The sequence below is a fragment of the Calypte anna genome, chromosome 20 (assembly GCF_003957555.1).
Source record: "Calypte anna isolate BGI_N300 chromosome 20, bCalAnn1_v1.p, whole genome shotgun sequence".
Classification (NCBI taxonomy): domain Eukaryota; kingdom Metazoa; phylum Chordata; class Aves; order Apodiformes; family Trochilidae; genus Calypte; species Calypte anna.
This window is the reverse complement of record NC_044265.1, coordinates 13148590-13172858: the sequence shown is the minus strand read 5'-3', so window position 1 is coordinate 13172858 and position 24269 is coordinate 13148590. Positions and strand designations below refer to the sequence as shown.

General features: G+C 45.3%; 2 protein-coding genes across 3 annotated transcripts in view; both read left to right on the top strand.

The window, feature by feature from the left end:
- Nucleotides 1–826: 826 nt before the first annotated feature.
- Nucleotides 827–14486, top strand: PCMTD2 (protein-L-isoaspartate (D-aspartate) O-methyltransferase domain containing 2). Of its 2 annotated transcripts, none has more exons than XM_030463045.1 (6): nucleotides 827–902; nucleotides 4469–4803; nucleotides 5987–6089; nucleotides 7856–8027; nucleotides 8324–8447; nucleotides 10488–14486. In XM_030463045.1, the coding sequence occupies exons 2-6, from the start codon at nucleotides 4497–4499 to the stop codon at nucleotides 10883–10885; spliced, it is 1104 nt and encodes a 367-aa protein (XP_030318905.1). In that variant the 5' UTR covers nucleotides 827–902; nucleotides 4469–4496; the 3' UTR covers nucleotides 10886–14486. The 2 variants fall into 2 exon arrangements, with proteins under 2 accessions (XP_030318905.1, XP_030318907.1); XM_030463047.1 differs by lacking the exon at nucleotides 827–902 and adding an exon at nucleotides 1779–1981 and having other exon boundaries at nucleotides 10488–13820.
- A 3349-nt stretch (nucleotides 14487–17835) lies between these two features.
- The window catches only part of LOC103532226 (peroxidasin homolog), a 38481-nt gene continuing 32047 nt past the window's right edge, over nucleotides 17836–24269 (top strand). Inside the window, exon 1 of the mRNA XM_030463066.1 lies at nucleotides 17836–17999. Coding sequence (XP_030318926.1) covers nucleotides 17836–17999 — 164 coding nt within the window. The remainder of the gene's footprint in view (nucleotides 18000–24269) is intronic.

Sequence of the window (24269 nt, the reverse complement as noted above, 5' to 3'; positions counted from 1 at the left end):
ACTGAGCAAGTGTGGAAATGGAGCTGTGTGCTGAGAGCCAGAAATGAGGGCAGGGTGAGGGTGATGGGGCTGGGGGAAAAACCCCACAGGGATCAGATGTTCCAGAGGCTGTGCAATGGGATAGATGGGGAAAAAAGGGAGTCCTGGCCTCTATTTAGTCCTGGTCCATGTTTTATAGAATCACAGAATCATAGAATTAATTGCTGAGGCTGGAAAAGACCTTCAGGATCATTCAGCCCAACCTCATCCTATTATTACCCCATACCCACCTGCCCCAGCACCACATCCAGATGAGTTTTAAGAACATTCAGGGATGAATCAGCATATACAATAAATATATTTAGGCTGATCTGTGCATGCAGGCTGTCAGCCCTGGCTGTATTTAGGGCTGCATTTATCACAAAACCCTAAAACCTGCCCCTCAGGACCATCACATCCAACTCCTGTATAGAGCACCCCAAGAACCACACCATGACTTGGGCCTGGCTGGTGGTCCAGACCTCATTTAAACCTGAACCCCACCACATTTAGCCCCAACCTGTATCTCCGGGCCAGATTTAGTCCCGATTTCTACATTTTGACCCAAATTATCCTCAGAACTGGTTCTGTATTTAACTCTGCCTCCCAGGCTCGGTCTCAAGGCCCCATTCTCAGGCTTTACACACTTAACCCCTACCAATACCTCCGTGTACCGACCCAGTCTGAACTCAGCCCACATCAGAAGCCACCGAACCCCCCTTGTCACCCCCGATGTCCCCCCCGTCCCCCCCCTCCCCAGGGTGTGAATGGTTCAGCCCATCCCGCACCCCCCGTCCCGCAGCATGGGACGCTCCGCGCAGGCGCACTCGGGCGGCGGCCGCTGCTCGGGGCTGTGTTTAGCGCCCGGGTCACCCGCAGCTCAGGTACGGGATGGGGATGGGGGGGTGAGGAGACCCTCGTCCTGCTGAGGTGCGAGCCTTGCCCGGCTTCACCTCACCTGACCTCACCGGGACCCTTTCACCCTGCCCTCCTGCACCGCAGACCCGGCCCGAGCTGCGTCGCCTCCTCAGGCCGCAATCCCCTCCCCGTCTCCCCCGTCCAACCTCCGCCTCATCCCGCTGCCTCTCGGTTCCCTCATCTCTTCTCTTCCTATCATCTCTCCCCTTCTTTTCATCCCTCCCCCTCATCCCACTGCCTCCCGGTCCCTTCATCCTTCCCCTTCCCCTCATCCTTCCTCTTATCCTTCCCCTCATCCTTCCTCTTATCCTTCCCCTCATCCTTCCCCTCATCCCTCTTTTCCCCTCATCCCTCTTTTCCCCTCATCCCTCTTTTCCCCTCATCCCTCTTTTCCCCTCATCCCTCTTTTCCCCTCATCCCTCTTTTCCCCTCATCCCTCTCCCCTTCCCCTCATCCCTCTCCCCTTCCCCTCATCCCTCTCCCCTTCCCCTCATCCCTCTTCCCTTCCCCTCATCTTTCTCCTCGTCCCTCTCCTCCCCCCTCCGTCCCTCTCCTCCCCTCTCAATCCCTCTCCTTCCCCCTCATCCCTCTGCCTCCCTCCATTCCTGGAGTTACCCTGGAGTAGGTTCAGTCCCCTCCCTTCTCCGCCTGCTCCCTCCGGGGTAGCTCTGGGGTCAGGGATGCGGGGAGGAAAGGGGGGGTCCCCGGGCTGTCATGAAACCAGGGATATATTTGGGGTTTTTTTGTGTGTGTGTGAGTTTGTGTTTGTGTTTTGGGAATCCTCTCCGTGCTGTCCAGGTCCTCCCCCCCCCCCAAAACCCCCTTTCTCATCTGGGTTTCCTGGGCATCAAGCTGATAACACAGGTTTAGTGCTTGAGCTGCCTGCTGTGGGGCTTTTTATTTTCTTGTTTGGGAGGCTTGGAAGCTGTGCCAACTGTAAACTTCCTTTTATTTTTATTTTTTTAATAGGTAAACATCCTCACCTTTGTTATTCCTGCTGGGGCGTGTGGTGTTGGAGCAGGGATTGCCCTGGGAATGTGTAGAGGTCAAGAATTGCATTTTTATGCCTTGTGTGGTGTTTTGGGTCTTCTGTGCTATGGTGCCTGAGCTGTAATGTGGTGTTTCAGAGGTCTGAAGGCAGTTTCTGGTGGCAGACTTGGGTTTTCTGGTGTTTGTTTGTTTTTCTGGTTTGTTTTTCTCAAAGGGGAAGATTTCCACACGCAGTTGAAGGGATATTTCAGCACTAGAAGGCTGCTTGGTTTGATACCTGTCTTGGGATCTGCCACTGAGCCTGATTTTTGTGTGAGAACTTTGTGCCTGCTCAGATTTGTGGAAGTCTGTGTTTTGCCTGGAAGTGTGAAAAGTGGAAATGTGCAGATTGTGGAGGGGGAAGGTCTGGGTTTAAAAGGTTTATTAAAAATAAGTCCTGTTTGTTAAAAATAAGCGTGCGTGGCTTCCACTTTGGAGAAGAGAAACAAGGTTAAGCAAAGATGTGGAATTATCTGAGGAGCCTAAATGTGTGTAAAACATGCATTTTATTGGAAGTTAGATGGTGCCCAGTAAAAGTAATATTTCAGAGGTAACTGACTCCTGTCACAGCTTGAAAATTCCTTGGTCTCCCTTTGAAAAATGTTTCTCATGTTGTGGAAGATGGAGGAACCTTTGCTGATCATATAGCTGAGCTCAAACCAGGTCAGACCAGTTGTCCCAGGCTTGCAGACATCAGAAAGGGATCCCAAGTGGAACACTGTTGAAGCCACAACTTTTTATTCATACCTTAAATCTAAATATAAAGAATTAATTTTTTTTTAATAGCAGAAAGAACTTTGGTGGAAGAAAGAAGCAAGCCTAAGAAGAAAATATACAAAAGAAAGTCCAGGGAATGAGTATCTCCTCAGGGAAGAGAGTTTATATGAGAGATTCTGACCCAGAGATACAACCAAGCCAATCTGTGCAGATGCCAGGAGTTGTTGTGGATGTGAGAAGGGGAGAAAAAGAAAAATAAATTGGCTGAGGACCCCACCTAAGTCTTCATTTTGGTGTGTTTCCAGTGTGAAAGTAATAAAACATAATCTTTTTTTTTTTTTTTGTAGAGAAAATGAAGGAGTAACTATAAGAAAGAGAGGGCTGGCATTGTTTTGTTTTGTTACTAATGGTCTGAAACTGGATTGATGTGTTTGAAACAGAAATGTATTAAAAACTGGCTGAGTTCCCTGCCTAAGCATATCCTGTTCTGTGTGTTTCTCCAGGTAGTCAGGCTGCTGGATTATTTGAGTAGCTGTGGAATTTCCTTAAACTCCTGGAGCTTTTCTTTGTTTCCTCTGAAAGTGAAAGTGTGTAATTTGCACTTAATTGCATGTAACAAATAAACCCCAGCGATTTAGCTGCAGGCAGAGCTGCTGATCCCAGGAATGAACTTTAAAGCTGCTGGTTCTGTGAGCAGAAAAGGGCATTGTAAATAAATACGTTTTTTAAAGAATCATATTGTGTTTTCTGAAAAGGTGTTGGTTGTTTTTTGTTTTAATGTGAATAGGGAAGAAATCTAGATGAATTTTGAGCCATAAAGTCTTCTTTGTCATTATCCCCTATACCTTTTTTTTTTTATTTTTTTAAACCTATAGATATTTTACATATAGCATATAGCAGTGGGCAGGTGCTTTTCTTTTCCCCCACTCCACCAAGGTTGCAGGATGTGATGATGTGGGAGAAGTGAGGAGTGTTTGTAATTCATACATCTGTGTCCCTGAAGGGTTTTAAAACTGGATGTGGGGGGGATGTGGGGGGTTTAAAGCTCATGGGGGGCTTCAGAGGATCTGGGAAATTCCACAGGCTTCAGTGGGAATGCTCTGTGATCTTGCTGTCTTTATCATGATATCCTTTACTGATGATGATGGTTCAAGCTCTGAAGATGGGCTGTGTGAAGGTGAATTTGCTGAAGTAAGTAAGCTTGAACTCTAGGTCAGAGGTTTTTTAGGTTATTTTTTTTTAACCTCTGTGAACTCAGCATCCTGATGGATTTTTCTTTCACTGGGCAAGTTGAGATTTTTTCTGGTTCTTGCTGCCTGTGTCTTCATCTCCTGATTTCCCCCTGATGTTATTAGAGACAGAAAGCCTGCGTGTGGCAGGAATTCAGGCAGCCAAGCCAGACTTGCAGTGTTGGTTGGCTTTGCATTGAAAAATGACCTATAAGCAGAGGAGCTGGAATAATCCTTCCTATAAAAGGGTTCAGTGAAAAAGCTGACAGGGCAGTGGAACAGCGGCGGTGTCTGAAGGCTGGCAGTGCTCATTTAAATTGCCTATTGTCATTTTCCCCATTGGTGTAGGTTACTAGATGCTGGATCTGCTGCATTTGGTTTTCCATTGTTTGGCTGGGAGGTGGGGGGGGGTGATGATGTTTTTCTGCCCTTTTTTTTTCCTTAAAGCACCAAAAAGTCTCTCTTGAACTATTCTGGATGCCGCAGCGTAATTCAGTGTTCAGAAGCATGATTTATACCTCACTTCATTTATACCTTCCCCTTTCTTTCTATTTTAGCTTCAGTGCTTCCAAATAAAGGTTGAAGATGGGAGGTGCAGTGAGTGCAGGAGAAGATAATGATGAATTAATTGATAACCTGAAGGAAGCACAATACATCCGGACAGAACTGGTGGAACAGGCGTTCCGAGCCATCGATCGAGCAGATTACTACCTGGAAGAGTTCAAAGACAATGCCTACAAGGACTTGGCATGGAAGCATGGAAATATTCATCTCTCAGCACCATGCATTTACTCTGAGGTGATGGAAGCTTTGGATCTGCAACCAGGGCTGTCATTTTTGAATCTGGGCAGTGGCACTGGTTATCTGAGTTCTATGGTTGGACTCATCTTGGGTAAATACCTTTTCAGTCACCTTAACTCTTTATGGTAGATGAAAAAGGTGGTGAAATTGGGAATGAAACATTCCTCAACTAAATTAAAAGACAGCTGGGAAAGTAAAGAATGCATTAATCCAGCTGGTCAGTTCATCAGGATTCTTGCAGCCTTCTCTCTGGAACTAGGTGGGATCCTTCCAGTTTTGAGAGGCAGCTCAGAGCAGGCAGTGATGGAATTGCTCGGGTGGCTGTCATGGGTTCCTGGACACAAACTGGGGTTTGTTGCCTGCTGGGATAATGCCTTATTTATTTTCACACTGTCCTGTTTGGACTGAAACATGTTTGAGATCCAGTTTTGACTCTTGACCACCACACAGGTGGGAAAAGTCTCTAGAAAGCAGTTGGTGCATCAGAACCAACTTGGTGACCACAGAGCAAAGCACCAAAGCATGGTGCATTTCCCTGAAGCATTTCAGTCAGCAATTGTGCTGCCAGGATGGATGTAAAATGGCTGCAGGGGATGTGTTTTCCTTTATGGGAGTGTCAAGAATTTTAACTGCTGAAATGGCTTTGGTTAGGGTAAAGTCTCACTCCCATCTTCCATGGCTTTTCATGGAATTAGTGGTTTTCTGCTTAGGTTTTGTTCAGATTACCCAGGATGCCAGTATGTAACTGCAAGACTTTTGAATTCTTTTGGATTTTTTTAAAAGCAGCTGAGTCAGTTCTGAATAAAAAGTGTGGGTGCTGAACAGTTTTGTGTTTTCCAGTTTATTTATGCTGTTAATTGAGGTACAATGTGTGGTGCCTGTTTCTGATTCCTTTGAGGAGATTTTTTTTTTTTTAGCCTATCAGCAAGGGGGGCTAAAAATAACACAGCTGTTTTTTTGGAGAGATTTATTAAAACACAGAGGCTGTTGTTCTGCATTGGAAATTTTTTCCAGGTGGTCAGCTGGATCAGCATCTCCCTCCTACAGAGGAATTTTCTGCACAGTAAAGAGGAAATGATGTAAAACTTGTGCAGAACAACCTGGTTTGCTGCCAGCACTTGCAGGTTTAGGGTTGCAGTTCCCTTTGCTGACCCTGCCTGAGCACTGTCTGGCTCTCAAGGAGCAATCTGCTACAAGAAGCAACCAAAACTGTCCTAAATCCTGGGTTTTGTGTAGTTTCCTGTGACCATTATCCTGCTGTTTTACCTTTGCAGGTCCCTTTGGGGTTAACCATGGTGTGGAGCTCCATTCTGATGTGATTGAGTATGCAAAGCAGAAATTGGACTTCTTCATTAAAACAAGTGACAGCTTTGACAAGTAAGAGTGCAGAATGTCCCTTTGGGTTGATTTGGTTGTTTGCCTTTAGCCAGGGTGCTTCTCACTCCCCTGTGGCAGCTCTGGATTCAGGATAATCTGAGGATTCAGGCTCCTTATGTTTATTGAGCTGCAGTGTGTGAGCTTCTAAGCTGATGTGTATTATGGGGGAGTTTCAGGGAATTATTTTGCAGTGTTTTTCATAGCACTGCTGCTGTTGGAGAGCTTAGAGAAGCTGAAGAAGGTCACTTCTTTTAAAATGCACTTGCAGGTAACAACCTGAAGCTCCCAAATACAAGTAATAGTTATTTCTGTGATCTGAGAGCAGGCAGGCTTATCAGAAGGACACATCCTGATTTCTGTGGTAGCCTCCTATCTTTTCTCCCAGAAGAAAAATGATGTTTTAAAGTATGTAGGTAGTTTTATGATGATTAACTTGGTACTAAAACTGCTTGGGCTCTGATTTATGTTCTTCCTCAGAACCTCCATTCTGCTGCTGTCACAAGTAATAACTTCCCAGCAAGATAACCACTGCCAGTAGTAACCTCAGCAATAAAGTGGAGCTGTCAGATTTTTGGATCCATCTCCCAGTTTGTTCAAACAAAGAACTAAAGCATCTCTGGATACTTGATAGTCCTCCTCTCCTGGGAGGAAGAAAATTGAAGTCACTACATGCTAGAAGTTAAACTTCTGCTGTTCCTGCTGTACTGGAAAGCTGCTGATGAGAGAGCTGAATTTTCTTGATGTTGGCAGCAGACCCCAAGTTTTCAGCATGGAAGGGATGCTTTGTGTTTTGCTTTTTTCAGAGTTTGCTAATGTTTGAATAGGTGTTGGAAGGAAGACTTTTTTTGTTGTTGTTGTCTCTCTGCAGATAGGTTTAGCTGTTGATTCTGAATCCAGCAATCAACATGGCTGGAAAATTGGCATTGCTGAGAGAAATGGCTGCTGGGTTATGCTCTTAGAACACAGTGTGCAGCAGCCATCAGCTGCTCTGAATGGCTAGCATGCCTTAAAAAGCAAAAAGAAAAAAAAAGCTTCAGGAAGGGTTTAGGAATAAATATTGAGCTGCCTCTCAAGATACCAGGAGGAGAATGGGTATGTTGTACAACTTCTATCAAAATCAGCCCTTAAATGTGGGGCTTCAAGTTGCTGGAGGTTTGGAGGATGTAAGAAAACCAGAAGCATCACAGGATTTCTGGTTTTTCTTTTTAACTGAATCAGAAATGCTGTGGGCAAAATGTCTTTCTGTGAAGGGTGAAATCACAGTGCTTTTGAAGCCAGTGGCAAAACTTCCATTGGCTTCAGCAAAGCATATTTCTGAAGGATCAGGTTATAGTTCCCTGCTACATCTGAAAACCATTTAAAAGCTTTTGAAAATGCCAAACCTCCCATGGTGCAGTCCTTGAGAGACTTTGACATTTGGAATTGCAGGCCTAATATTTATATTTGCATATTATAACTGAGTCAGCATGAAGTGACTAAAAATAGCTTGTTCTGAAGAGTTGTATGCAACTCAAGTAGGAAATTATGCATTCTTATCCTTTGGAGACTTCAAGCTAGGAATTCTCACCTCATTCTGTGGTTTTTGGGTTCTAGCTGTGGTTTATTCAGTGATGTCTGGAATACAGAAGCTTCAGAGGAGAAATCCTGTGAAACTGGTTTTTTTTTCCCAAGTATTTCTCACTTTTTCTGTTCTTCAGAATCACAACAAGAGTTCATTTGTTGTATTTTAATATTCTTTGTGTGTTTTACCTCTTCTTCCTTTTCAGATTTGAGTTTTGTGAGCCATCTTTTGTTACTGGCAATTGTTTAGAGATCTCTCCAGACTGCACTCAGTATGACCGTGTTTACTGTGGGGCTGGAGTCCAGAAGGAACATGAAGATTACATGAAGAACCTGTTGAAAGTTGGGGGAATTCTTGTCATGCCTCTAGAAGAGAAGGTTGGTGCCTTTCTGCTTGTGTTATCCTCAGTTCTGACCTGGGTTCAGTCAGCAGCACTTCCTTTAGTTTCCCCCTTTTTGTAGCATTAAGGAGAAAGCATTAAATGCTGGGGATTAGGATTCAGAACTCAGATTTCTCCACCTCCCTCTGTATTTCTCCTTCTTACCTAACTTTTCCCCTGGTAGCTTCTAGTACTTGAACCACTTGTGGAGACAGAGAAATTGTTCACTTTTTGTTCAGAAATCTTCCTGTAATTGACACCATGAACAATAATAATCTCCTTGGTTTGATTTAGCTGACCAAGATAACTCGTACTGGTCCTTCTGCCTGGGAGACCAAGAAGATTCTGGCTGTTTCTTTTGCTCCTTTGATCCAGCCCAACCATGCAGATTCAGGAAAATCAAGGCTTGTTCACCTCCGTGAGTATCCAGACATTCTGGGGCATGGGGGGTGGTTTCTCCTGCTCTTTGCTTGTGAGCTGCACCTTGTTTTCAGAGATGGAGCAGCCCTAGGAATCCTTCCACGGAAAAGTTACTCCATGTGCTTCCTTCTTTCAGCAGTTGTTGAAGTCTTGTGTTGGATCCCAGTCTATCTCTGAGTGTAAATGTGGAGGCCTGATGCAAGAATCAGAATTGCACCAAACAGATTGGAAATGCCAATGGATTCTTGTGAAACTCCACCCAAACCCTGTGGCATGTTTGGTGGTTGTTTTGGCACCTGCAGACATTTTGTTTCCATCCTGAGCTGGGTGGGTTCCTGGTTCTCAGGCACAGTGCTGTGGTGCTGGAACAATCATAAGCAGCACCTGGGAACAAACTTCCCTCCTCAGAAGCTGTCACCACCCTGCAAATCAGAATTAGCCTGAGCCTGGAGTGCCTGAGGGGAAGAAGTTGTGCAATTTTTGGGTGGCTGCTTGAAATGCAGGTTGCACACAGTGGCCTCAATCTTTAGATTGAGACTTCAGCACAGAGAGACCTCTTAAGAACACTTGAAGACAGAGATGTTTCTATAAAGAGATTAGTCTGGCTTTGTTCTTATTCTGGAAAGGTGTCTTTGCATGACAAAACCCAGCTGGGGAGGCAGTCCAGACAGTGCTATAAAGCCCACTAAGTGCATATTTCAACATGCTTTGTGTAGTTATTACATGTGTCATTTTTTTCTGGTTCCTTCAGGTCACGAGAGTGCTTACTTGTCAGCAGAAGACAGGGCTTTTGGTTCTTTATTTTTATTTGCTTCAGTTCTAATTCATTTTACAATGAATGTATGGGCATCAGTACATTTTTTTATTATTATTATTTTTTCTTTATGGTGCATGAGTTATGTTTTGCACTCATGGGCTGGCAGCAAGTAAGTGCAGAAGACAGCACAGCCTTCCAAGGCATTAATGTGGGAGGTATCTTAATACAATAACTTATTGTATGCTTCTATAATTACTTTTACCAAATGGTTTCCAGCCTGTCTTCACCCACTATGTCTGAAGCAGTTTCTGAAAAGCATAAATAGTGCTTGTGTTTTATAACTTGGCAAAGCTGAAGTAACTTCACAATAAATAAAAAAAAAAGCATTTTTATGGGAGAGTTAAATAAGCTTCAGAGTTAAATAAGCTCAGAGTTAAATAGCTATCTGTGGAAGGGGGATGTCTGAGTTATTAAACAGTCACAGCTTCAGTCACTCAGTGTGCATGCTTTTCATCTTTAAGGCATGTGTGTCTTAAGAGGAGCTGGCATCAAAATGTGAAGCTCTTCTTTCATCTCACTCTTCAGTTAATGAGAGAAACACAGAATTAAATTTAGTTTGGGAAGTTACTGTCTGGTTTAGCCGAGCTGACAGGAGCTGAATAGAGCTGTGCTGGGGAATTCAAGTGGCCTGATTTCATGGGACCTAACACAACTTTTCCTCAGAGTGCTCTGGAGTGGGATTCATCTTTTTCCTTTTTCCCTCTCTTTCCCTCTCTTTCCCTCTCTTTCCCTCTCTTTCCCTCTCTTTCCCTCTCTTTCCCTCTCTTTCCCTCTCTTTCCCTCTCTTTCCCTCTCTTCCCCTCTTTCCCTCTCTTTCCCTCTCTTTCCCTCTCTTTCCCTCTCTTTCCCTCTCTTTCCCTCTCTTTCCCTCTCTTTCCCTCTCTTTCCCTCTCTTTCCCTCTCTTTCCCTCTCTTTCCCTCTCTTTCCCTCTCTTTCCCTCTCTTTCCTCTCTTTCCCTCTCTTTCCCTCTCTTTCCCTCTCTTTCCCTCTCTTTCCCTCTCCTTCCCTCTCTTTCCCTCTCCTTCCCTCTCCTTCCCTCTCCTTCCCTCTCCTTCCCTCTCCTTCCCTCTCCTTCCCTCTCCTTCCCTCTCCTTCCCTCTCCTTCCCTCTCCTTCCTCTCTTCCCTCTCCTTCCTCTCCTTCCCTCTCCTTCCCTCTCCTTCCCTCTCCTTCCCTCTCCTTCCCTCTCCTTCCCTCTCCTTCCCTCTCCTTTCCCTCCAGCCCCCGTGGCTGTTCGCAGCCTCCAGGACCTGGCTCGCATCGCCATCCGAGGAACCATTAAGAAAATCATCCACCAGGAAACCCTCAGCAAAAATGGGAACGGGCTGAAGAACCCCCCCAAATTCAAACGGAGGCGCGTGAGGCGCCGGCGCATGGAGACCATTGTGTTCTTGGACAAAGAGGTCTTTGCCAGTCGGATCTCCAACCCCTCAGATGACAACAACAACAACAACACCACCACCAGCGAGGACCTGGAGGAGGAGAGGCAGGAAGAGGAAGAAAAAAACCCCCCTGAACTCAAGCCTGACCCCCCCGTAAACTTTCTGAGAGAAAAGGTCTTGCGTCTGCCTTTGCCTGATCCCTTGAAATATTACCTGCTTTATTACAGGGAAAAATAGTTCCCTGCTTCTAGGAAATGGGGGAAGTAGGCAGAAAATAAAGTACTGCTTAGGGCTTGACAAATGTATACCACTTGCTTGCCTGCTAGTGTGACCACTCGAGGCAGTAGGCTAGCTGGGGAATGTGGCTGCTGTATACTAAAACATTCTAGCTTTTAATTTTATTTTTTTCTTTTTAAAAAGTTGTTTCTTCTCAGTTGTGTGCTCTACTTTTATCCTACAGCAGGGATTCCGTAGGAAGCAAGTTGGTGAAATGCTCAGCTGCTTATGGAGAGGAGGATTTAATTCCCTGTAACTAACTGCTCAGAGATACTCTCCAAATCTCCTGGCTGCTCTGCCAAGGTGCAGTTTTTAAATACTCTTAAGCAGTTCCTCAAAGGCCTTTGTTGTCTGTGCTCTCTCCCACTCAGCCTGCCACGTGTTTACCAAGGTGTGTGTGTAAAGGAGGAGGAAGGTGATCAGTACAAACTGACCTGGCAAACCTTGTTTCTTCCAGTACTCTGAAAAAGCACAACTTCTACAGACATGAAGGGGGAATTTTTTTGCATTACTGTTGCAGCATCCAGGTTTTGAGTGAGAAGGAAAGCATCAGCTCCCCTTTGGTTGCTCTCAGTTTGGCTTATAAGCTTGGTGTAGTTTTTTTAGCAGAAGGTGAAAATACTTTACAGAATAGTGAGTTATTTTAGTGGGAAACACCTTGTGAATTAGTCTGCTAGAGATGCAAAGTTGGGGATTTTCTGGGCTTTTTCTTTTATTTAAAAAAAAAAAGCAGTGGGAGGCAGGTGGGGAGTTGCAAAGCTGATGAGCTGTGAGGATGCTCAGGTGGTCAGGGTTGGGACTGTTGTCTCTGGAAGTGTTGGCAGAGTCATCCTGAGTGGGGAAGGGGGTGGAGAGGAGATGCAGAGCAGTGAGTTTGTGAAAACTGAGTGTGAAAGCAGAATCTGTGGGGTTTTGGCTGTTGTGTCTGCTGGGCTGAGCAGAGCAGTGCCCTGAGCAGAGAAGCACAGCAGCCAAACGTTTTGTGGGTGTGTAAACCTAAAAAGAGTCTAGAAAGCCACTTTGATGCAGTTCTGAGGTGTTCCTCTGTGTGTGCCCCTGCTGTGGCTCAAACACAACTTGTGTGCACACATTCAGACGTGGTGGAAGGAGGCTGAGTGACTCAGCAGGTTGGTTTATTCCTGCAAAAGGTTAAGTAGATGTTTTAATAAGCTTGGATAGGACTCCCCAGTCTGGAGTTCTGTGGATCTGAACTACCGTGGTTTTTATTCCCAAGTCTTCCTGTAACAGTGAGGGAAGGAGATACCATGTTTAGAAGGGGAAGTTTGATTTATTTGGTTCAGCCTGTTTGGAAGAATCTCCCTAAACTGGTAAAGGCTGGAAAGAAACCCTTGAGCTTGTATTGATGTCACTACTAAAGCAGGGGGGTGAAAAACCCCCTCCTGTGTTATGTTGTCCTATCAGAAGCTCTGACATTGGTACCACTTGGATTATCTTTGGGTTTTGGGTTTTTTTTTTTAATGTCTCCTCATTTTCTGAGGAAGGCTGAAGACTGTCTTGCCAAAAATCCTCTGGTTTTCAGGGAATGGTACCGAGCTGCACAACTTGCTTGCTTGTAAACAGTGTTTCAAAGTTTTTGTGGGGCTTTGGAACTAAACAAAGAACTCTTTGTAACATCAGAGCCTGAGATGGAGAGCTCAGCCTTGCTTCCGAGGCTTTTGGTTTATCTTGGAGAATATTCCCTGATAATCCAGGTGGCTGCTGGCACAGGGTACAGTGGGTGGCTGTATTTTGCCTCTGGTTTCCTAAATTTCTTCTGGTCTCAGTGCTGCCCTGAGCTACTTTGCTCCCTCAGGCTTTTATTGCTTTATTTTTAAATATGGGGCATTTCTGCAGCCACTGAGATGATGGTTCCCTGGAAAGGTACAACTGCCCAGCTTGTCATTCTGGCAACTACAATGAATTTCTGTCTACAGCAGAAAATCCTGAATATGATGGTAAATAGGAGCTTAATAGAACTTCCATATACTTCTCTGTGCTGTCACTTCTGTATTTGTCTGGGATTTCTGCTTAACAGCTGTTCCACCAGGTTTGTGCCTTTCTTACTCATGGCACAGTTTCCCTACAGAGTAGAGGGTGCCTCGTGCTTTTGGTTACCAGGTCATCCTTCAGTTTGTTAATTGCAAAGAAATTCTTTTAAAGAAATTGCTTTAAAAATGATATTGAACATCAGGTTCCTGTTAGCAAACCTTGTTCTATTAAAGCTGACCAGTTGAGAGAGAATTCTCTTTGATTTATCTGTGTTGCATTTTACCCCCAGTTGGAAAAAATTTTAGATTTTTTTTTTTTTTTTTTTTCACCAGGTTTGCCTTTTTATCCCATTTGTTAGATTATTGTAAGTGATACTGCAAGTTTTCCTGGATATGGTTAAATAAATAAATATATTCACAGGAAATTAACGTTCTAGGTTGTCAGATTGTCCCCTCCTCTGAAAAACAAACAAGAAAACAAGAAAACCACAGATCCAAACAAACCAATAGTAGAAATGTTATGTGTAATATAATTGTGAAACTGTATTGCTTCTAGCCTGGAAAGGAAGGGGAGGTGTAAATCCATTTTCCCTGTGCACAGAGACTTGCACTGTAGTTTTGTATTCATTTATCAGAGTCACTGCAGCATAACTGGGTTTGTGTAGTCTGTGAGCTCTCCAGGAATTAATTCTACCTGCTCTGTTTCCTTTTGGGTTCTCAGTAATCTTTGTGAGTCCTTTTGGGTTTCCATTCTGCAGTAAAGTGGCAAAAAAGAAGTGAGCTTTGAGCTGCTTTCATCATCAGTGTGTAAGCTGGCAAAATCTCTGTAGAGACTGGAGTTAAATTGGCCAGAGGCATGCAGAAGTGTTACACATTTCAAACTTTATTAAAAACTTTATCAATAAATTCATTAAAGACTTTTTTTTTTTAGCCTTCTTAACGTGGCTTGTGCATCATGTTGTGGTTGGAACACTTGGGAGGTAAGTTCTTATTTCCATAATTGAAGGTTAAGGCACTAGAAAAAAAAAAAAAAAAGCTTTTAATAACGTGGTGCTGGGCTGCAGCTTTAGAGGAACTCAGAATATTTCTCTCTCCAAGGAAACCTGCCCAGGTTTTTAAAATGTAAAGGAGTTGTGCAAGCTGTGTTTTGGGGTGAGCAGAGCCAGCACTGGTGTGGTTTGAGAGGTCAGGGTGGTTAAAGAGCAACTTCACTTACCTGGCTGTGGACACCAGAGATGAGGAGGCTGTTGGGTCCATTTCTGTGCTTCAAGGAATTGCCTTAATTAAACATGTCAAGGGCTTGTTAAATGCCTCCTGACCTGCAGCTCCCTTTCTGTCTCCAGTGCTTCATTCCTGCAGGTTTTTGTTGAGGCTTTTTATTTCCAGGGGATTGAGAAGAATATTTTGGCTTTAGCTCGAGTAGGAAACTGTTCATAATGCCAACTACAGCTGCTGCTAATTAACTCTATCTGTTAACCTCTGTTCTGCAGGATAATTACCTCTGGTCTGTGTTTCTTCCTGTCCTTTCACCAGCTATAACAGGAGTGGTTCAGTGTTCAAGTTTTCCTTCATGTGAAAAAGAGAAAAAAAAATAAATAACCTCTGCTTTGGAAAGCTGTGGATGTGTCATCCAAATGGTATCAAGTAAATTCAATTTATCAGATAATGCTCACTTGATAGCAAAATGGGTACAACATCACAGTTCTCTGGGAAGAGCTCCTCAGGGGGCAGACTCCAAAGTTTCTACTGGAGCAGAAGTGTTATAAATGAAACAAAGTAGAGGAGAAACCCACCCAAAAACCCACCCAAATCTTGCAGTTTAAAAAAAAAAATGGTCCAGCAGAGGCTGGAAATGCTGAAGCAGAGGGACACAAGCATTAACTTTCATTCCTGTTGCTTTGGAACTGATTCCTGGTTCAGAGCTGCACACTCCTGTTTCAAACTAGTTTTGAAATTGATGGAAAATAAGAAAAATGAATGGAAGGGGGGGAGGGAGCTGGGATTGCTCCTGTTACCCACCAGCTCCCCAAAACCATCCTGGGTCACGAAAGGGAGATCAGCAAAGAACAAGAGCTCTGTTTCAAGTGAAAATCTGCTTTAGGCAAACACAGAGGTTGCAGAATTTGCCTTGTTTTGCACTCCAGTTTTTCCTGGGCAAGGCCACTGGTAAATCTGCCTTGGCTAAAGATCCAAAAAGGAGGAGGCGAATGCCCACCAGTCCTTCCAGAACCTTCCATCCACTCTCCAGCTGGGTGCTGGGATTTGATTCCCAAGGCAGGAGCCATGGTTAATACCTGGCAGGGCTTTATTTTGCAGAGGGTTGGTTTAGAGCTCAGGATTTGTGGATCAGGATGGGATGGGAGGCAGAAAGCAAAATCTTTTTATTTGGGAATTGTCTGGATGTGCCAGGGAAGATGCTGATGGCTTTTCCCTCAGCACTGAAGCAGGGTTTGAAGAGAACAAGTTTGTTTATTTTCCTAAAAATACTTCTAAAAAAATAAAAATAAAAAATACTTCTGACAGGAAGCTGAACAGGAGCCAGCAGTGTGCCCAGGTGGCCAAGAAGGCCAATGGCATCCTGGGCTGGCTCAGGAACAGCGTGGCCAGCAGGTCCAGGGAAGGGATTCTGCCCCTGTGCTCAGCCCTGGGGAGGCCACAGCTTGAGTCCTGTGTCCAGTTCTGGGCCCCTCAGCTCAGGAAGGAGCTTGAGGTGCTGGAGCAGGTCCAAAGGAGGCAACTGGGCTGGTGAAGGGATCCAGCACAGATCCTGTGAGGAGAGGCTGAGGGAGCTGGGGGTGTTGAGGCTGGAGAAGAGGAGGCTCAGGGGAGACCTCATCACTCTCTGCAACTCCCTGAAAGGAGGTTGGAGCCAGGGGGGGGTTGGGCTCTTTTCCCAGGCAACTCTCAGCAAGACAAGAGGGCAGGGTCTCAAGTTGTGCCAGGGGAGGTTTAGGTTGGAGATTGGAAAGAATTTCTTTCTGGAGAGGGTGATCAGGCATTGGAATGGGCTGCCCAGGGAAGTAGTGGATTCTCCGTGTCTGGAGATCTTTCCAAAGAGCCTGGATGTGGCACTGAGTGCCATGGGCTGGGAACCACGGGGGGAGTGGATCAAGGGTTGGACTTGATGATCTCTGAGGTCCCTTCCAACCCAGCCAGTTCTATGATTCTATCAGAGCTGCCCCTAAGGAGCAGTGTTACTGTGCTAAAAGAATTCCTTGTGTTCTGGAAATAAACGGGGAGGCTGGAAGAAACCAGGACTTCATTCTTGGAGACTTTTTGCTGACAACCTGCGTGGTCTTTCCTGATGCACTTCCCATGGATTTAAGGTCTCCAAGAGGAGTCCGAAGCTCTTCCTCACCTCTCATCTCCTCTCGGTTGTTAGGTAAATACTCAAGGAGGTAAGTTTATCCTTTTCCAACCCCTTGTTGTAAGGAAGGGCTGGGCGGCCACTAGAGGACACTCTGGTGTAAACCAACTCGCTGAGGTCCCCAAGTGATGGCAGGACAAGCAAAGAGCAGATTGCCTGCGGGCTGGATGTAGAAAACCTGCAGTGGGGTGACCTGAGATTAAAAAAAAAATAAAAAAAAATTCAGCTTTGGCCATCTGGGACGTGACAATTCCTAAGTGAAGCCCCAAAACCCAACGCTGTCCCCAAAGGCTCAAGTGACAAAGAAGAGAAGAGACCCAGGGAGGCATAAACATCATTGTTAAATATTGGTTGAGTTTTGTTGTTTGGTTTGGTTTATTTTTTTTTCCCCCACCTTAATTATCTCACAGTTTACAGTGTAAAGAAGTGTTCAGGTTGATGGGAAACTTTTTCTTTGATTTTCCAGGGAATCTGGAATGGTGCCTTGTTTGGGATGCCTCAGGCACCTTTATGTCTTGGTGAGCATTCATGCCACAAATTCATGCTAAACAAACACATTTAGGGGCTTCTGTAGTAAAAAATGCAAAGCTAAAGACGAGCTGGGTTTCCTCTGTGGTGTTTGGAAGCATTAAAAGGTGATTAATTCAACTGGAAATCCTTTTGCATCTCAGTTGTTATCATCCCATGGGAGAAACGAGCTGAGCTCTGCAGTTCCTGCAGGAGCTTTTACTCAGTTTCATCATTTCCTTCCAATTAATTCATTAATTAATTCTTGTTTGCCTTTAATTTCTCCAAAATCCTGACTTTTCTCCAAATGGCATCCTTGTCAAAAGAGCAAAAGTTCTTGGAAACTGAAGAGCTTTTATTCCCCATAAGAAACTTTGCAGCAGGTTTGGGCTTTTGGGTTTTTTTGTTTTGTTTTGTTGTTTCTTTGGGCTTTTTTTGTCTTTATTTCCAGTTTGGTTTCCTCTGCAAGTGATTCAACCAGGGAGATCACTCACCTGTAGCATCCCATGCTGCTTTTAGGGGTTGGAAAGGTGGTTTTGCAGGTTGTAATAAATCACATTATAGGAAACAGCCTCTTTTCCAACCAAAAATCTCCGTGCCTGGTACCTGACAGTGCTGGGTAAGATGCTCTCCTTCGTTTGCAGAGAGTGCTCCGAGGCAAAAAAAAGATTTTGTCATATCACAGCTTGGTTCTGGGTGTCTCCTACCCCAGCCCTGGGTGATTTTTTGGGTGATTCTGCACCGTTTCAGGCAAAACTCCCGAGCAGGCGAGGAGTTAACTTGTTCCAAGTAAGAAAGCAAACAAACCCACATGAAAATGAAGAGTTTCTATTTCAGCACCCCAATTAAAGAGGGGTGGGGACAATCTGAGATGCAGAGAAGGGCAGAGAGGGTGGGTGGTTGGGCTGTCAAACTGCTTTCATTTAATTGCAAACACATGCTGATGAGTCCCCTCCTCCTGGACCTCAGGGCTGGGAAACTTTTTTTTTTTTTTTTTTTTCCAGCTCCCTGCAGTTCAGAATCGAGGCAAATCCACTCCAGCAAACACCATGCTGGTTAAATCTTTAGCTTTTGGAGGTTTTCTGTGTTTTCTCCTCTTGCCCAGTTCCTCCTGCTCCTGCCCCAGTCGCTGCCTCTGCTTCAGGACTACAGTAAGATGCATGCATCTGATGTTGGAATCCATCCCTGAAATCCCACCCCAGACAAACATCCTGTGAGTAACCATTTCATTTTGCTACCTTCCTTACCTGCTTACTCTTGAGAAAGAGGGGGAAAAAAAAGCCAAGGCCAAAGGTATGGGTTTTATCCTCCTTTCCCTGCAGTATTTTTCCACACACTTTTAAAGCCTGAACCAAAACCTGCTGCTTTTGGCATCAGTTAATTGGTAACAGAGCAATCAAGGGAATTGAAAAAAATTCAGAGGAATAATGGCAGGGCAATCACTGGAAAATAAAGGTCACAAATGTTAAACTAAGGATAGAGGAGGACACAGAGTTTATTTTTGTCTGTGGGTGTCGGGGAGAGAGGAAAAGCAGCAGTTCAGGCTTTGGGCTCTACTGAACCAAATGCTTTTTGAATGCATAAAGCTTAGAAAAGAAATGGTGCTCTAAGTCCTGGTTTTCCAGCTTCTCTCTAAACTCTACAAACCAAATTTAAGCCTTGTTGGGAAAGAAACAATTGTGGTAACTCCCAGATTCCTTGAGGAATGAAGTACCTGGTGGGGAGGCAGCTGCTGGCTGAGTCCCTTGGAACACAAAAGGAGGCTTGGAGACTCCTAGGCAGCTCCTCCTTCCCTGTCATCCCAAACTAATCCTAAACCTGAGCTGGCTTTAAGATACAGCCACCAAACCCCCTCTTTGTGCTACCCTTAGCTGATCCCTCAGCTTGGAAGACCTTGGGGGTTTCTGTAAATAATCAGCAAGGTTTTTCCCCAAATTTCTCTTGATGCTCATCCTCCTCAAACTGCTGCCAAGTGGACAACTTCTTCAACACGACTTTGAGAAGCCTTCCCCTCCTCCTGCAACCACCTAAACCCAGTCTCAGACAGAGCATCTGTCCCAGGATTTCTCCTGGAAGCCTCTCTCTAATATTGCTGATTCTCTTGCCCTGCTGGCAGCCAGATGTGGGCAGATCCTGACCTTTTCATTGCTTTGGTTTTGCCATTAGTGGCACGCAGGGAAATATCTGCACTTGCTCCAGCTGCCAAAGCTGTTTTGGTGGCAAAACTGAGTGCAGGTCAGAACCTGGACTCTGTCTCTTTCCCAGCTGGGGATGGAGTGGTGAATCTCCCCTGGGAATGGGTCAGAACTGGACAGAGAGTTAAGAAAACTGTCTGGGTAGTTGTTACCTGCTCTGATAGCATCCTGCAGAGTCTGACTCTCCAAAAACATCACCAAACTTTTGCCCCCCCCTCATTCCTTTGCATCTCAAAACCCTGAACTATTTGGAACACCCAGACCCTCTCTGATTCTACCAAGATAACTTGTTTCTCTTTGCTTGCATGCAGCTTTTCTTGGGGGAAAACTTTGTTTTCTTGCTGACCTGAGATTTCTGAGCTCAGTAAAGCTTCATTTTAATTCTCTGTGTGAAATGAGGCAATATTCACTCTCCCTCTGGATAGCCTGAGGGTGTTTCTTTGAGTGCAGAGGGAGGGAAATTCACCATGCTCACCAACCTTTTTCTGTTTTACTACTGGAATGGTGAATTTCTGAACATCCCCTGGCAGCAGCACACTCCATTCTCTGTGCTGCAAGGGGCAAAACTGAAAACTAAAAAAAAACCCAAACCTTGTCCTTGCAGCTCTAGGAAAAACTCCAGGTAGTATTTTGCTGTAATTTAAGTGGCATTTTGGTGGCTGTAAAACTCACTCCAGAAAGGTGAGCAGATTTTCCAGGGCACTGTACTCCTCTAATTCTGCTCTGATTTGTTTGTAGATACTCTGCTTGTAAATGGTCTGTGTTTTGCCTGCTTTAACCATTTGGGAAGCTGCTTTATTTAGTCTTCAGTGGGAAACTGAGTTTGTAAGCATTAACTTGGTATAAGTGTGAGATAAAAGGAGTAATAATCCTAAGTGAGGTTACTGGCTCTATAGACACCTTTTTTTTTTCTTTTTCTTTGGGTTTGTCTGATGTGACTCTTTTAATAATGTCTCAGTAAATACAAGCAAAACCCATACTGATGAGCAAAGATCCTCATAGATCCAAAGACTTGGGAGCCTGCTTGGCAAAGTTTTGTGTCCCTTTGCATGATGTGTGGCTAATCCAAACCCTGACTTTTTAGGTCTCTGGGTGATCCAATGTATGTAAATGCTTTTGCCAGGCAGCATCCCCCTGTATCTGTTATAAACAGCATCTGAGAAATTAAAAATATATTTTTTTTAATTGTGAAAGATCAAAGAATGTTTCTTAACCAGGCCCTTGACTACTCCAGCTTTTTGGCATGTTAATCTCCCTCCTGGGAAGGCTGTAGGGTCAGTCGGACATGGAGAAGTACAGCAAGAATTGCCTTGATCATGGGAGTGATTCTGGGTAGGAAACGTGGGATTGGGATATTTTGCACATTTGCCCTTTGGTAGGGAGGGGACTGAGCCTGGGACTGGAGGTTTAAACCCTGAGCCCAAACTCCAGCTTGGTTCCCTCATGGCACAGCTGCAATTTCCAGCTGGAGTTTGCTTTGAAGTTGGGAGTTTGGGACTTTCTGACCCCCAGTGCCACCCTCTCTCTTACAATCCTTCAGGATTGGGAAGTTCTTCTTGCTGGCACACGTTGTGCTCCAAGCATCCCCCTTGGCAGATGGTCCCCTCAGGGCTGGATCCAGCTGGCAGCCCTTGGAGCAGCCCAAAACCTTCTGGGATTGAGGCTGGGATTGGCATGGAACCAGTTCCAGAATTGATGAGCTGTCCCTGGCTCCTCGTTGCTCACCATTTCCCTCCCCTCCTTCCCAACCCCAGCTGGGTGCAGCTGAGGATCTGGCCCAATGTCTGCTTTTAGCAGTGAATTATTTCTCTTTGGTAAGGAAGCCTGAGCTGTTCTGTCCTGAGCAGAGGATGGGATGGCAGGGATGGCTACACGTGTGCAGACAAGCAGGCTCTAAAAATCCCTGGTGGAGAACTGCAAATGGATTTTGGCTGCTGCCTCTCAACTGGAACCTGATTATCCAGATGTGATCTTGCTGCTTACCACTGGGATTCCAGCAGCCCAAAGAAAGGAACAGCTGTGAAACACACACTCAGAAAAAATTCAAGAGGTCTTTAACCTTCTAAGTCATTTGTTCTGCAGCCTGGCATTCAAAAGGATAAACTCTGAAACGTGTGGGCATGGGTAGAAGAGATGTGTGGAGAGAAGTTCCCCTCTGGTTGGCAGCTGATGGGTTGCAATCCAATTATCCCTGGGTTGTTCTCATAATGAATGGGAACTTCCAGAGAAACGTAGCTGAGGGCACAAACTGAGCACGCTGCTGGCACCAGCTGAGGGTGACCCAGTTCTTCCCAGCCCTGGATGCTAATTGGGAATGGGCAGCTTGGCAAGTTGTGTTTCCCTCCCTTCTGCTGCTTGTTTGGTGGCTGCTTGGTTCCTCTCTCCCTCCTGCAGGTCCTTCCCCTGCTGCAGGACAGGGGTTGCTCTCTCAGCTATCTCAAGGAGCAGGGTTTTGAGCAGGAGCTTCACCCATCTGTTGGCAAAAGGTTTGCTGAGTAAATGAGTTCTTAGAAATGCTTTGTGGTCTCTGTGCTTTAGGCTGGAGGAGGGATTCTCATTCCCTCTGCATGGGATGGTCTGATGTACAGCCCTTAAATGGGTTCTGGATGTGCCCAGTGTCAGCTCTTTCTGATTTCTTTTGCTGCAGGATTTTATCCTCATTAAACCTGTGAGAGGTTTTCTGTGTGTCCTGTTTATAGAAGTCCCTTCACTGGAAGGAAAATGGGGAATTTAAACAGCATTTTCCTTCCTAAAAACATTCCAGTGTCTTTTGATGAAAACATCCCAACTCTTGGGGTTACAGCTACCTCAAGGGATTAGAAATCTTCCCCTCACAGAACCTCACAGCCCTTCAGCATCTGCTTCCCACTTGACCATCTGCATTTTCATTGCCTTCACCACATCCTTCTCCCCAAAGGTATTCCTGGATTCTTTTCCTGTGCTCTCCAAGGACCAGTCAGTATTTTTTGGTGAAGGAATTTGTGTGCATTCTGCATAAAGGTTGATGTGGTCATGCCCTTCAGAAGGGGAAAAGCTGCCACCTGTGCTACACAAGCCTTGATGTACAGAAGAGCCCAGCAGCTGGGAAAATAAAAAGGGAAATCTTTACACTCAGAAATTTTCTTTTTCTTTCCAGATCAGGGTCAGGACATGCTTCAGGAGAAGGGAAAGTTGTTTTCATTTGATGTGGGCACTATCTTGAATAGATGGTGTCAAAACATGCTAGGTTGAGAGTCCTTCTCCTCCCTGGTATGGATGCTCAGGAGCAGAACGAGCTGGTTTGATTAGGACCAGCTCCTCCTTGCTAATCCATAATAGCTCAGATTATCCAGGACTGCTGAGGTTACCTGTTTGCTGGGCAATCTCCCTACTTCAGTCTGTGTTCAGGGCTAGAACTTTGCTTTTGGGGTATTCCTTGCTCCTGCCTTGATTGCCAGGAGCTGAAGTGATGCTCTGGGGCAGCTGAGCTGATGCCACCAGCATCCCCCTCCTGCCCCATCACTGCCTGCAGGGCCAGAAGCTTGGCTGCCCAGAAAAGGTGAATACACCAAAACAGTCTTGCTCCAGCTGATAACCCCTGGTGAAAACTCCTTTTTCTGGGAGCTGAAAACCTCCAGAAAAGTCAGTTCAGGGAATGCCTGGGCTAATTCCTTAATTAAAATCTGCTGTGCTCATCCCTAGCACTAAAATGTAAGCAGTGCAAGAAGAACAGCAGCCTGTTCTGCAGCATTTCAGCCCTGATCTTATCATCTGGTTAACCACTATTTCCATGCTGAACATATTTTCCTTCCTCTTCACTCCTCAGACTGTCACATCTCAAACCCCAAAAATAGCCAGGACTTGGGGGAAAAACCCCCCTTAGCCCTGAGGCTCCCTGTGGTCTCCTCAGCTGTGTAGCAGAGATGAGGATGCTGAGCTGGCCATGTAGGGCTCAGGAGATGCAGGCTGCCCTTTATTAAAGCCATTTGGGGACTGGTGTGTGAGGGGGACATTCCTGACTTGGGGAGTTGATGACAGTGAGGCTGGAAGGCTTCATTTCCATCTCAGCAAGCCTGGTTTTCCCTTCCTGCCAGGGCTGCAGCTCTTTGGAAGGATGGGGGAGGACCTGCAGAGCTGACTCCAATCTTCTGCAGATCAGAGAAACCATCAGCTTTCTGCTAGAAGTTCTGACTCTTCTCATCTAGGGGGAAATCTGACTTGAAAAATATGTTGAGGGTTTTTTTTTCCTTCCTTCCCTTCCCCAGGAAACAATAGAAGGGATTTTAATGTCTTTTCTCTCTTTGTAAAAGCACCTTTTACCCTCTGTGTCCTTGCTGCTGCTGATGGGGTGGCTGCTGCTTTACCCCCCCAGCTCTGGGTGAACTGGTCCAGAGCTGCAGCATCAAGGGTTTTGAGCACAGAAGATGTTTCAGTGAAACAAACCCAATAATTTCCATGGAAGTGCAGTAAAACACCTCTTGTAGCTAATTATCTGCTTAGTTACCACGGTTCTGTAAGAGCCTAAATTAAACAGGAGTGGAAGCTGCTTGCAAAAGCCATTGATTGTTTTATGTGCTAATCACCATTAATTATTTAACACGATGCTTTCAGGAATGATTGTTCTGAGAGCAGCTTCAGAGGACCAGAAATATTCAGGTGGCAGCCTCTGAACACCTCTTTCCCCATCCTTTTGCAAATCCTTGCTAAGGTTCTACACTGGGGTCAGGGACTGCAAGTTCTTGCCATAGCAGAGCCCAGAATATCCATGTATTCCAGCCCAGTTTTTTTGTCAGAGCTGTTGTGCTTTGGCCTGAGGATTTGGGGAGGTTTTCTGGAGGCTGGAATTGTCTAGAAGGATCAGGACAGCTGCTGCCCTGGCACCCTGTGTGAAGGTACAGAAGGATCTGGCATCCTTTAGCAGCAGCTCTGTGCCCTTTGTTCTTTGTGGAAATGTCTTTTGGAATTCCAGACTGCTGGATTTGTAATTTATATCACAATTTATATCACAAGGGACCTTTCTTCTTTTTTTTTTTTCTTTTGTTTTTTAACCCCTGTTTTGCAAATTCCAAGGTGGAGAGCAAGGAGGAGGTGGGAGTGAGGGAGCCCAGCTGCTGGGGAGAAGCTGTTTGGTGGGTCCCTGCAAAAAAAAAGCACATTTGTTAGGGGAAAAAGAAATAAAAAATGTAAAGTTTCCAGAGTGAGTGCCCTGGGAATGGAGAGAAAGCAACATTTCTGTAGGGAATGTTCTCAAATACACAACAGGAGTTTCCCAGTGCTGCCTGGGGCAGCTCAGCTTCAGGGCTGGAGGA